The 13,983-nt window shown below is 42.1% G+C and overlaps 1 protein-coding gene across 5 annotated transcripts in view; it reads left to right on the forward strand.

Annotated features, from left to right (window-relative positions):
* The window catches only part of CLEC16A (C-type lectin domain containing 16A), a 188,080-nt gene that overhangs the window by 2,822 nt on the left and 171,275 nt on the right, over positions 1-13,983 (forward strand). For all 5 annotated transcript variants that reach the window (XM_090023182.1, XM_090023177.1, XM_090023180.1 and 2 more), the window contains exons 2-4: positions 9,290-9,418; positions 11,557-11,690; positions 13,205-13,353. In XM_090023182.1, coding sequence (XP_089879308.1) covers positions 9,290-9,418; positions 11,557-11,690; positions 13,205-13,353 — 412 coding nt within the window. The remainder of the gene's footprint in view (positions 1-9,289; positions 9,419-11,556; positions 11,691-13,204; positions 13,354-13,983) is intronic.

Here is a 13,983-nt window from a genome sequence, read left to right on the forward strand (position 1 = left end):
TTATTTTCTTTCTTTTATTTCTAAGTAATTGTCATTGTTTGGATGTTTATCTATGACATAAATCCATAGCACAATTTGACATGATCTGAGGAGAGATGTAGGCAGGAAGTAGTATGGGATCCTATAGGTTAGTATCTTGAGTACCAAACTTATCTATGTTTGTTGTAATACATTATGAATACCCATCTAAAGCTAATCATATATCATTTCAATAAACCACCCTAATTTTCAGGCTTGTTGGGTTCAAAGCTACAAACAGTTTCTTTTACTTTTTAATGTTGTTATCATGGAGATGCAGCTGATGCAAACAGTTGTACCCAACTGTTGGTGGTGAAGTGCCCTTTAGAACTTAAATGAAATTCTGAAGAGTTGATTTCCTGTAATAGCAATTCTCATAATTCTTGAGAAGCTGTGTGGCATAGAGTAGTGGGGTGGGAGATTAGTTTTCCCTGGATTTTATTGTAGGGTCTGCAAATAGATGAGTGCTGTTGAGTTTAAATTAATCAGTTTACTAATCTGTAGCTTTTTAATCAGCAGAAGTGTTACAGGATCTCACTGTAAATATTTTGAGAGTTTATGCTGAAAGGCACTTTAAGTGTGAGTTACTCCATGCTGTAATTAGATTGTATCAGAAAAAGATGGATATAAAAAGACAGAAAAAGCTGTCTGTGTTTATGAGAAACCAGTTCTATAACAGCATGGAGTAAGTTTTCATTTAGGATTCCATGGAGACTTATCTCTGCATGTTGACATTCCATTTTTAGTTGATTTGTCTTAACTTTCTACACCTGTTCTCATGTAGACATGTCTTTGACTCCAAGAGCTAGCTTTGTCAAATGATAAGTGGGTGCCTTAAGTACTTTTCAAAACCTTTCCCTGACATAGTTTCAGGAAATTGTATCTGACATTTTGAACAACACTTTTTTGTTACGGAAGAAAAGGTAGAGCGTCTGCTTTAGCGTACATCACGATGCAGACATGATTTGTTGTTGTTTATACAGGTCCAGAAGTGATCACTTTTAAGTTGTTTTTTTCTGTATTCATTTGTTCTTTATTTCTTTTCTGCTGCATTTGTAGAAGTTAACAATATTTACTGTATTGTGGTATAGGATATCCATGACAGTTAAGCGCTTTGTCTTGTGTAAATCCACTGCCCAGCTGTAGAAATGAATCTTTGAGAAGTCAACCCAAAATGTTGCTCTTGACCATCTCTGTCTTATAGAATCATAGAAAATTAGGGTCAGAAGGGACCTCAGGAGATCATTTAGTACAACCTCCTGCTCAAAGCAGCATCCAGCCCAATTAGATCATCCCAGCCAAGGCTTTGTCTAGCCAGATCTTAAAAGCTTCCAAGGATGGAGATTCCACAGCGTGTTTGGGTAACCTGTTTCAGTGCTTTACTTCCTTCCTAGTGAGAGACATTTTTCTTAATATTTAACCTAAACATCCCTTTTCTGCAGCTTGAGACCATTGTTCCTTGTTCTATCATCTGCCACTACTGAGAACAGTCCAACTCTATTCTCTTTGGAACTGCCCTTCAGCTAGTTTAAGGCTGCTATTAAATCCCTCTGCCTTCTCTTCTCCAGACTAGATAAGTACATTTCCCTTAGTGTCTCCTCAGAAGTCATGTGCCTTAGCTCACTTACCATTTTTGTTGCCCTTTCTCTGCTGGACTCTCTCCATTTGTCTGCAGAGCTGCTGCTTACTTGGGTCGGTTCCCAGCCTCTAATGGTGCATGGGATTGTACTTGTTGTTATTGAACTTCATGAGAGTTTTTTTTTTTTTTTGGCCCAGTCCTCCTATTTGTTGAGGCCTCGCTGAATACCCAACCCTACCCTCCAGCATATCTACTACTCCCCTCAGGTTGGTGTTATCTGCAGACTTGCTGAGGGTGCATGTAGGGGTGCACCGGTAAAGGTTTTCTTGGTTGATATCGATAGCCGATTATCAACCAACCATACCAGCCAATGCTGATCCAATAACCAATATTTAGTAATAATGCAAGGAATTTTAAAGTACTGACATAAACCTTTTGTTTTCTGGTACACTCCAGCAGCTTCCTGCATCACATTTCTCAGTGTCCCAGTGCTTAAAAATGGCAGTGGAGATGCTTGAACTAAAGCTTTGGTTCAAGTGTCGCTGCCACCATTTTAATAGGTGAGGGAGCTTGTAAATGGAGCAGAGCAAGGGCAGATATGGCCTACCTGCTGTTGGCTCTGGGCTCTCTTCCTGTTGCCTGTGCTCTGGAAGCCCCGCGCTGGCCTCGTGCTCTCTGCGCACCTGGCAGTGGGAGGCTAATTTGCTGACCCCACAGCTGCCAGGTGGGCAGAGGATGTAAGGCCAGTGCAGGGCTCCTGAGGGGAAGCTCACAGCAAGCAGCCTGCATCTGCTCGGTGTACCCTGCACCCTCTGGGCAAGCTGCCAGTGGCTCTGTCCTGCTCCCTGCCCTGGGTACCATACACCCTGCCCCTGCCACTTCCCCTGGCCCACTCCTTCCCTCACCATGGGGGCCTTGATTTGCACTGCCCACACACTTATATGGTGACTTATGTTCAAAGATCTGATTCAGACTAAATTGTGAGGACGTTGCAAGTAATATTTGCATGCATATGTTATATGTAATATTTGCATAATGCATTCTGGTTATTGGGTAATACTTGGGCTCTATTCCTTTAGAACAGTGGTTTTCAACCTCTTTTTTTTTTTTTGTACCCAGACCCATCCAGACCCCAGGCCCCCAGTGTGTGGGGCAGGGGTGTCTGTGGGGCAGAGGAAGCCCCAAGCAGCCCCTCGCAGGCTGAAACTGCCAGCCTGCGAGGGAAAAACCATGGTTTTCCATGTTTTTTCTCCTTTAAAGGAGAATCCATTTCTTCAGTTTTGCTGATGTATTTTTTTAAGTTTGTTCACAGTCCTTTTATATATTCTTGCAACCCGCAGGTTGAGAAACACTGCTTTAGAACAGGGGTGGGTAAAATACAGTCCATTGGCTGGATCTGGTCTGTTGGCTGGATTCAGCTGGTCAGGCCCTTCTCTAAACTCCACATACACGGATACACATGCCCACAGCCCCCTGCAAACCTATACCCATTCCCCCCTTCCCCCAATATACAAGAGTAAGACTTCATTTTAAGTTATTAGACAATATATCTGTGTACACTACACGAACGCATGTAAATCAGGACAAAAATATCTTTTGAAATCATATTAATGAATGTTGTAGTAGATGTTTCATTTTTAGACTATAATTTGATGATTTTCTGGTTCTGAGATTGCAAACCCCCTTGCTGAAAGGAGAACTTGAGGGGACAAGGGGAGGGACTTCTGGTGGCAAAGGTCAGGGATTAGAGGGTGGAACTTCTGGCCCCAAGATGGCGACCAGGGCGTGGGGCATCTGTCAAAGAGTGGGGCTATCCATGTGGGCCTTGATAGCTTGGCAAAATTCATTAAGCTGCCCTCCAGCTGAAATAATTGCCTGCCCCTTCTTTAGAAGTACTGAATGGAAGTCCCATATGCGCAACTTCAGCTTCCATGTTTCAGTAGGGCTCAGATTCAAAAAACGTGTTGCTACAACAGTGGATGAAACTTGGAGGCACTTGCAGCTCCAACATCACTTCCTGCCTTTCGGGTGGGGGGGGGGGCTGGACTGGATGATCTTCCGAGGTCCCTTCCAGCCCTAACGTCTATGAAATCAAAAACACGGCTGTAAAAGACACAGCTGATACCGGACAGCTCATGCAATCTTAATTTAGCTGCTTGTATGTATAGTACTATTATGTCATATTTCATGACAGAATAGTATTCTATTCTTGCCTCATTCAGTTCACAGGATTAATTTTAGTCATTGAATAAGCAGCTTCATAGCCCATTGTGTGACCCTACACTTTATATATTTCATGTTACTCAAGTTATGTATCGAATGTTGGCCTGATGCGGCTGATAAATGCCCATGCTGCGTGCGGCCACAGTGTAGCCCTCAAGCAGTGATGAACAGACCAGGCAGTATGGAGAGCTTCCTCCAGCTGGTAAGTTTGGTGTGGTGGAAGGGGAGGGAGGAGGGAAGGAATGTGGAGAGGGGCAGATCAATGCCCCATGCATTGAGGGAGGTGGCAAAGGCAAGTGCTGCCTGGATGGAGGGGGATGGAGCCATGGCTTGTGGGGGTGGGGGTGTGGTGTGGAAGGCAGCTACTAATGCTGCTTGCATCCCGGGAGGGCAGGGCAGGGCAGGGCGTATGACCCCAGATCTGCATGGGGCAGGCTACAGCTGGGGCTGCATGGGGCTCTTCTTGGTGGGGGCTGGGATTGGAGCAGGCATTGGCAGCGCTGGGAGGATGCTGCATTCGCTTGAAATTTTCGCTGCTGCTCCACTCCCAGTGCCACCACAACCAACCACTCATTACAGCCCTGGCTCAACACCCTGCCTCCACCTATGTGCCGGAAAGAGCCAGGGCTGTGACGGGCAGCTGGCAGTGGCGGTGCTGGGAGTGGAGCAGTGGCAAAATTTGGGGTGGATGCAGCCTCCTCCCAGCACTGCCAGTGACTGCTCTGAGCCCAGCCCCTGCTGCTCTGAGCCCTGGCTGCAGCCTACCCCACGCAGATTTGGGGGCCACACCCTGCTTCCCCGCCCTTCTGGGGTGCAAGAAGTGTCAGGAGCCACCTCCCCCTACTGCTGTGAGCTGCGGCTCTAGTTCCCTCCACCACCCCGTCTCAGCAGTGCCTGTCCCTGCCCCCTCCCTCACCATGGGGATCTGCACCACCACCATGCCCCTTCCCTCCCCACTTCCACCACACCAGATTTACCAGCTGGGGGCAGCTGTATCAGAAATCGGATCAGTATCAGGTGATGTGCCTCCTTAAATATCAGCTATCAGTCTCATCCCCAAAAATCTCTATCAGTGCACCCCTAGAAAATAATTGATTCAAGCATTGTGGTGCTCATCAGCTTGTTCTTCCATGAACAGCTCACTAACAGTTGCTGCTCTAATGATTTTCTTAAGCTTTCCAGCTGTAAAGACAACTGTTTAACTTTGGCTATTGCCTGGAATAGGTATTTTACACAAGTAATAGCACAAATATTGTCTTGTAAACTTCTGATCTCTTTTGCATAGGGGGTGTTTATCTGGAACCATTTGTTGCCTCTGGTTTGTTTCCCAACAGTGATCCTCTTGCATAATGTTGCATACACATTCCAGTAGTTATATAGTAAACACTTCCTGTGATCTGGTCCCTTACCATGTTAACAAATTAAAAAGACAGGGGACTGACTTATTCCTCTGATTCACTTCCTGAGCACAGTCCTTCCTGTGTATTAAATGACAAGAGTCCAGTGGAAAGTAGTCATGCAATTATATAACTGAAGAGTATATGGTGATACACATACTTTGACTAAATTAAGTATGTATGGACACTTTTTCTGGCATTTCCAGGCATTTCCTAACTTCTCAAGCTTGACTTGTCAACTTGGTGTGTATTAATCACCGATCCTGGTCTTCTCTGTTTAAAAAAAAAATAGTGCATTCTCTGATTAATACCTCCTCACCTCCCAAAATCTGTATTTTTCTGTGATTACAATGAAATGCCACTATATACATAGATATCAGTTGAACACAATGTTTTATTGATATATTTAGAATTTTAAAGCAATTTGGAAGCCTATCAGTGCCTCAGTCATTATAATAAAATAATTTCTAAATACCTATCAGTTTTGGCATTTGATTTTTTTTTGTGTTTTTTTTATCATGGAAAATCAGAGCTTCCCCTGCCCCCTTTGCTCACCAGGATGCAGGTCCAGCTGTAGCTGTCCACCCCCACTGCTTTGTGGCACTGAGCAGCCCTGATGCTGGTGCCGTGTCCATGCTATTGCCCCTCACTTAACACCCACAGCCCCTTGCAACCTGCTGGTGCCACTCTCCCAGCCCTGCTGAAGCTGGTTTCCAGTTGCCAGGGCTATGGGGCCAGGGACTCTGGTCTGCATCTCCCTACCCCACGTAGTATTGCCTGAGCCCTGGCTGCTGCCTGTGGGAGGTGGCAGCTGCTGTGGCGCAGTGGAGTGCAGGGCCTGGCTTCCCCCCCATGGGCGCTACAGCCCAAACATAGCCCATGGGGGGGAGGTGAGTGTGAGCTGCCTGCTGCAGGCTCAGGGGTCTGGGTCCCTGCTGCTATGCGCATTCCTGGTGTGGGTTATGTGGGGCATGTGCCCCCCAGATTTGTGTACCAGGCAGGTGCAGGCTGCAGGCTTGGGGCTCCTCGTCCTGCTGCTCTCCTTTTGTGGCTGCATAGCCCAGCAGGTGGGACCCGGTACAGCAGGGCAAAGCACGGCTGGGCACCACCACTGCAAGCCCCGGCCCCACTGCTGCCCACCGAGCTGGGGGAGGCTTGCCATTGTCCCCGCTGTTGGGAACCCCCTGCTATATTGAGCTTCCCCACCCTGCCCTATTGTGCTGGTTCTGCCAGCTGGGCTGTGGAGGCTCCAGGGGGAAGTCAGCAGGGTGAGAAGCCCTGAGCCCACAGCCTGCACCTGCCCCACACAGATCTGGGGGTCTTGTTCCCCCCCATGGCTCCCCAGGAATGCGTGCAGCGGTGGGGAGCCAACCTGTCCCCTGGATGACCTGCCTGTGGCCCCATCCTGCTCCCTGCCCAGGTCCTGAGGCCACACATTCCAGCCTTCTAGCCCCACACACCACCTGGGCTGGGTAGCAGCCCCAGCCCTCCCCTGTATGTGCACACATGCACATGGTGCCCCCTGCCTGTCCTCCTACTCCCACAGTTCCCTGCAGGCTGGAACTCTGCCAGTCTGAAAGGGGAAACTCACAATTTCCACGGTTTTCTCCTTCAAAAGAGAAAATCCGTGTTTTACGGGGTGTTACTATAGGATCCCTGGTGTTAGTGTGTTTTATCAAATACCATGTATAGTATAAACATTAATTTGCACAACATCCATATATTGATTATTACCTTTTAAGTTGCTGAAACACGCTCTCAACTTTACCAGTTTCTTAGAGAGATTTAATTGGGGCCCAGTTCGACCTTTCTTGCACATTCAGTGGCAGAATCTCTTATTAGCTTCAGTAGTGGAGGGTTATGCCCATGATACTTTGACCCCTTCTGCAGTTCTCATTTCCAAGCTAAAACAAAAACAAAAACAAAAACAACTGAAACATGTAGGAATGAAGTTAACAAAGAAGTTCTATTGATTGACTGAAGAGTTAACATTATGAAAAGATAAGCTTTAAAAACTTTCCCCAAACAATGGTTAGTGTGTTTTTGATATTGGATGTTGGCACATACCTCCTCATGAAATTTTAATTGGATAAATAAAGGTGTAGCTTGGGAGCAAGGCACCAGCTTTTGTTCGGAGCTTGCGTTACAAGCTTTTCTTCATACTAGGAAATTTAATTGCAAACGACCCAGTTAAACAGCTGCAGACTTTAATTGTAGTCACACTGGCTACAGAAAGGACAGGAAATAACCCCCATTTACATTCTCCATTTCCCACTCACCTGGTGTGAGGGGGCACAGAGAGGGATCGTCCCATTTGCCCAGCCTGGCCTCGGTGGCAGGGGGTGATGCTCAGCCCAGTCATGACTAAGATCCACTGTCAGGCCCTCTCTGATAGACCAGTTGATTGGGATCGACTGGTTGGTGACCACTGATGTAAAGCCCTTGCCACCATAACAGATTAAAAAGTGTTCAAACTGAGTGTATTTCAAGTCATGTTAAGCCTTCTGCATGAATTGTTTTTAAGCTTTTGGGAAATGCTTCTCAATTTAGAGAATCTTGGGGCAAAGTAAAACAATAGCTTGTGATTTTTTTTTTTTTTTTGCTCTCTGTACTGATCAGCATAAGACTAATTTTCCCCACAGAATTGGGCTTTTGTTGGGTTTTTTTAAGTGTAATTATACACATTTAAATAAATTCTTATATGTACAGATGCATCTGTCTACAGATTTCGTACTTGAGATATTGCTTATTCGACTTGTAAAGGCTGAATGTATGTAAATAGTGCACTATTATCCTCTTCTAACTGAACACCTTAAACTCAAAGGGTTTTATTCCACATGGAGAAGACTTTGCCATTTATTTTGGATGCAAATTATTACAGAATAATTGTTCTAATAGTATTGTGTTTGCAGGTACAATTATTGCTTGCTTTTTTCTGAAATGGTATGTACAGAAAGCAATGATTTGAACTAAAACTTGGAATTTCTAGTATACAGGACATTTCAAAAAAAAAATTTTTTTTTGAAACACTAACATAGTATTTCTGAACCTCAGTCTTTATTCTGAACCACGTTGCTGCTCAATGAAATTGAGAATATCAGGAGATGCTGGGGTGCCAGGCTGTGGCTTTGGTTGCAACTGGGGCTCCACGGGCACTCAGTTTGTTTTCAGAAGAAACCCTGGCATTCCACATGAATAATCCCTTGAATTTAGCAAATAAATAAATAAAATTGGAGAGATTTCAGGCAAAATGTTACACCATTCAACATTTCCCAGATGCTTTGAATTGGCTGTAAAGTCTTCTACAAAAATAATGTACGATGAAAAGGAGTCAGCATAAAATGCTTCATTTCCCTGCAAGTTACTTGGTAGTAGTTGTGCAGATTATGAGGGTTCCAGAATATTATATCTGGGTCAGAATACACATCTAACCGTCTTCCATCTAGCTTTTCAATTCAGACATCTGAGCTGGAAGCTACCTCATCTTAGGTAGCATCTAAACTCAGCCAGTCTGGATAAATCCTTCTTCATGGATTCAAAATATCATTTATTTTTTTCATCACTTAATAATCAAGCATAAAGCAATTTAGTTGAAGCGTACATGTCATTTTTTAGAATTAGTATCTTTCTCCAGAAAACTGTTTTCCCTGCTGTTGTTTGACTTGCAAGTATTCATCTGAGAAATCCTCTTTATCACAATAACAAACACGTTGGGCAAATAGCTTACATAATCATAATGTTTGCTGTACTTAGTCATTGGCATTTAGAAGGTGCACTGCATTCATTATCATTCTGATAGTTTTTGTTTGCCACCTGCACTTTATACATTTGCATTCCATGCTCTATTTCACTTGGATCCTTTTTAAAATAAAATACAAATAGTAGTCTTCCACAAATCACTGGCTGCACTAGCCAAAAAAAAAAAAAAAGAAATTCTCCTTGTTTTATTGACTGTAGGAAAACAATACTACAGGGTACTTACTATATTACATGTGCAAAGGAGTGTGAAAATCAGAGTCTAATATTAGTTGTTATTCTTATATTTAATATTTACAACTTTCTTTTTGTTTAGGTATATGTATCATGTTTTGACCAAAAATACCACGGTAACGGATCATAACCGGAATCTATTAGTAGAGACTATTCGTTCCATAACTGAGATCCTTATATGGGGTGATCAGAATGACAGTTCAGTGTTTGAGTAAGTGCTTTAAATCTTTGCTATCATTATTATTATTATTGATAATAACAATAATACAGTTGTTGATCAGAAGATCTGGAAATGGTTGGTATTTCATATATAGGAGGTATTTTCTTAGATTCATTGATTCATAGATGCTAGGGTCAGAAGGGACCTCAACAGATCATTGAGTCCGATCCCCTGCCTGGGCAGGAAAGAGTGCTGGGCTCAGATGACCCCAGCCAGATGCCTATCCAGCCTTCTCTTAAAGACCCCCAAGGTAGGGGAGAGCACCACCTCCCTTGGAAGCCCGTTCCAAATTTTGGCCGCTTTTACCATGAAGAAGTTTTTCCTGATACCTAGCTTAATTCTGCTCTCTGTCAGTTTGTGACCATTGTTTCTTGTTACCCCAAGAGGTGTCCTGGTGAACAGAGCATCTCCGATCCCTTGCTGGGGCAAATGGCTGAAGAGCTCTGATCTAGGGGAACTTCATAACAAACCCTTTATTTTTTTCAGATAGAATGAAAACAAAGGTATAGTATAACAGAGACTTTAATCAAAGTGACCCTTTTGATTCGAGTCTAGAAAATCCTATAAAACCTCTATGGTTGTTTCTTGCTTTGTCAGTTAACCTTATCAGCTGACAAATTAAGTGAAGCATCTGGTGTTACACATGGTGGCCTTCATTATAATTTTTTTGCCATTCATTTCTCTCACTCCTGCTGTGATCATGATGTGTCATGATTATCAGAAAGAAAAGATTGGGTTTTCTTTAATATGGGTCCTACTAATATGGGATTAATAAATGAGTTTTAAAGCAACAGGCTGAGAATTCAAACTGTGATGCCTTTTTTTGTCTGCCATGTGTCTATTGCTTGACTGTTGTGGTTTAAAGTCTGATAAAAATAAGTGCAATCTGGAGGGAGTACCTGCATACAGCTGCAGTTACAGGTAGACAGCAGAGACATTTTTTAGTTTTATTTAATCAGAACTGGGCTTGATATTTAGATGATAAATGAGGTAGCTTTAAACCATAATAGTTTAAAAAAAAAATATTAGCGTGGAAGGCTCTTCTAATTATATTTAAAGTTCCAGGTGTTTGCCATCATGTAATTCATCTTCAGATTCTGTATTTTGCAGAAGTTTAGGGCAGAGCCTTACAAGTAGTTTGTAAAAAGATCTTATTTAGAAGTAAAATTGTAAAGGTGGACAAAGTACATACTCTTCTGCTGAAACTGAATTGTTGCTAATATAATGATAAATATTGTAATTCTTTTCACTTGAAAAGCAAATCTACGTTAAAGTAACATGCTTGGCATTAACAGCATCCTGTGGATTTAAATTGAAAATGTGTTGTTACAACTGCTGTTAAAGGGGGTAACAAAATGAAGGCTATAATGTTCAGGTCTTTAGTCTTAATTGCAAGGGGTGCTTTCAAAATTAGTAGCATGGAAATATTAGCAGAATTGCGCCTGTTGAAATACTCCCTAGCACTACTTTACGTGTTAATGTGAAAAAAATTGAATAAACTATTGAGCAATTTATCATTGCTCTCTAATTGCAGAGTGTATGTGATTAGTTGAGAAGCAGGTTTACTCAAACATTTTTTCCATTTTTCTTAGGTTAGGGAAAATGCATTCTAATATCTTATAAAACTAGAAGATTTGTGAATAAATAGCTTGAGAATTGTCTGTAGAATTTGATCTTGGTGAATGCCACTGCAATACTAAATTGTATATAAATATGTGCAACAACACAATGTCCAACCAATTTTTGACAGATTTTTAATACTGGGGTGGAATATCTAGATACCTGTTATGCTAAGATCAATCCATCTTTTTTTTGTGAATCACTTTTCATTGCACATCCTGATTTTTTTTTTTTTCAGCTGACTTTTTTCAGTAAATTAAACATTGATAAGTTGCTTAACTACTAGATCTTTTGTATTTTAAACATCACATAATTTGCATTTAGTGATTTTTTTGTTTTTTTGGTTATTTGTTTAGTTTTCAAGAAGCTACTTTTGTTTGAACTGGTTAATGGTTGCAATTTTTAAGAGTTTTACAAACACACAGTATTTAAGTTGTCAAATTTAGGTAAGGATTCAAACAAACAAAATATAGCTAATGAATTAATACAAGTTCTTTATTGTTTTCTAGCTTTTTCTTAGAGAAGAACATGTTTGTTTTCTTCCTAAACATACTGCGTCAGAAATCTGGTCGTTATGTGTGTGTGCAGCTGCTGCAGACCTTGAACATCCTCTTTGAGAATATTAGTCATGAAACTTCACTCTGTAAGAACTCCTCATTGAAAGCTAAATTTTGATTATTAAGCAAATTTTAAATCCTGAGTATATGGTCTAATCTATTTTCATTTTGTTAACTTGAACTTGCTGTGTTTTTTTGATAGCACTGTAAATCCATTACAATTTCATTCTGAAGTCTGTTTCAAAATTAGTTTCCAGTTTGCATACGAGTTTCCAGCAGTGCAGTAACCTTTGGCTTGTACTGTTGGAAAAAATATAGTAGCTCCACATTTTTAAAGGGGCTATTTAAAATAAACCATAAAGTCATTGGTTAGGTAGGGCCTAAAATGTCTGCTTTGCTCTTAATGAGAGAGCATTTTTCAGTGAACAAAACCTCATTTTGGAGTTGTTTTGATGGATGGAGCTGGCATTCCAACAAAACACCGCGTTAAGTTCAGTGTCCCTTTAAAAGTTTAAGATGACAAGGAAATGCCAACACTTGCTTAAGAGCAGCAGCAAGTGGCAAGCAGAAATAATCCACGCTTTTGGGGATGTGTAATATGGAAGGTGAAAGAATTGGTCTAAAGATTTGATTACCAGCCACAAAGTCTTGTAGCTTATATAAGCAAAAATACAGATGGAAGTATATTTTGTTTCCATTTTAACCTTGCCTATGGAAGTCTTTTGTAGGAATTTGGTGCAGAAGCACATTAGTATTACTCAGAGCAGCATTTTTTGAAAGAAACTCATCCTTCTCCTCCCTCAGTATACTTAATCTGGTAGCCACTCCAGCCAGCCTGGAACCTGTGCTGTGTGGCACAGATCTTAAGAGTGGTTGAAACTGGCACTACTTGCAGCACAGTCTGTCCAGAGTAGCAGCTGTGCTGCACATGGTGGCCACCCTGGCCAGACTGCTGTACATGATGGTTGACCTCGGCGGGTCCAGGAGTGAGCTGTATATGGTGTTTGGTGCAGTTAGTCTAAGATCTGTGCTGCACATGGTACCTGTAAACATTGTGTGCAGTGCAGGTCCCAGACTGGATGTGTGCACCACATGTCCCAGAGCAGGCACTGCATGCAGTGCAGGCTAGCCAAGGCGGCCATCACATGCAGTACAGCTGCTCCTCTGGTTGGACTGTGTTGCATGTGGTGCCCATTCCAGCTGTTCCAGGGACCACACAGAGTGCAGGTTCCAGCGGCTGGTGCAGCTGCTAGAGAAGGTGTGCTGGGGGAATGGTCCAGGAGCCTGATCCAGCCTGCTCACCATTCCCACAGCACTGGTGTGTGCTGTGCCCCATGTGGGTCTGATCAGACCCAAGGGAGGCACCAGGGGCCAGGTGGCGGGACTCTGCAGGCCCCATGTTTGGCGCCCCTGATTCAAAGTCTTAATTTCTGTTGCTAGGCATAAAAATAGGGATATTTAATTGTTAAGCAAAGATTTAACTACTGCTAGGTTACCCTTTTTTATATAGTGCTTTTCATTGTCAGGCATGTCATTTACATTACAGACTAATTTAATGTTTATCCATTATGGTGATTTGTGCTACAATTCTTCATTTCAGATTATCTGCTCTCCAATAACTATGTAAATTCCATCATCGTGCACAAATTTGACTTTTCTGATGAGGAGATCATGGCCTATTATATATCATTTTTGAAAACTCTTTCTCTAAAACTCAACAATCACACTGTACATTTTTTTTACAATGAGGTAAGTGGCTGTTAGTGTTCTTGATAAGATTTTCTAGACACAATAAATGAAAACGGAGGAGGTGCCTAATACTGAACTGCTGTAGATCCATGTTTCACCATTTTCATCCATATGTCTGAGCATTTCTGTATCCTACCTAGATTTCTTTTCCCATTTAGCCATAGTTTAAAATTATGGTAGTGCAGAGCTCCAGGTACTAGTACCTTATTGTACAAATGGTTGTCCATGCCCTGAAATACTTGTATTACTTTCAGATCTTGCACTGTAATACTACTGAAAAAGTTGCTTTGGTGCATTTATTCCAGGCTTGGGTCTTGATGAAGTTTAGAAACCCCATTATGACATGAGATCTGCAGGCTCCGTCAAATGGCAGCTTTAATTTGGAGTGTGGAGTTGTTTGTTTTTTGTTTTTTTTTTAATAAAGATAACCAAAGTCAATGGGCATCAATTTATGTTTGTAAACTGATTGAAATTCCTGACTCTGTAGTTCCTAATAAGTTTTTGGCTGAAAGCTCAGTAATTATTTCAGAATGATGTTCCATATACATTTATCAGAAACATGGGGAAATCTTTCTACTAACAATTGTACTATAAATGATGTATTTAACATTTCTAATACCAGTTTCATAG

This window comes from Crocodylus siamensis, chromosome 12 (assembly GCF_052110815.1).
Source record: "Crocodylus siamensis isolate JL-2025a chromosome 12, ASM5211081v1, whole genome shotgun sequence".
Taxonomy (NCBI): Eukaryota; Metazoa; Chordata; order Crocodylia; family Crocodylidae; genus Crocodylus; species Crocodylus siamensis.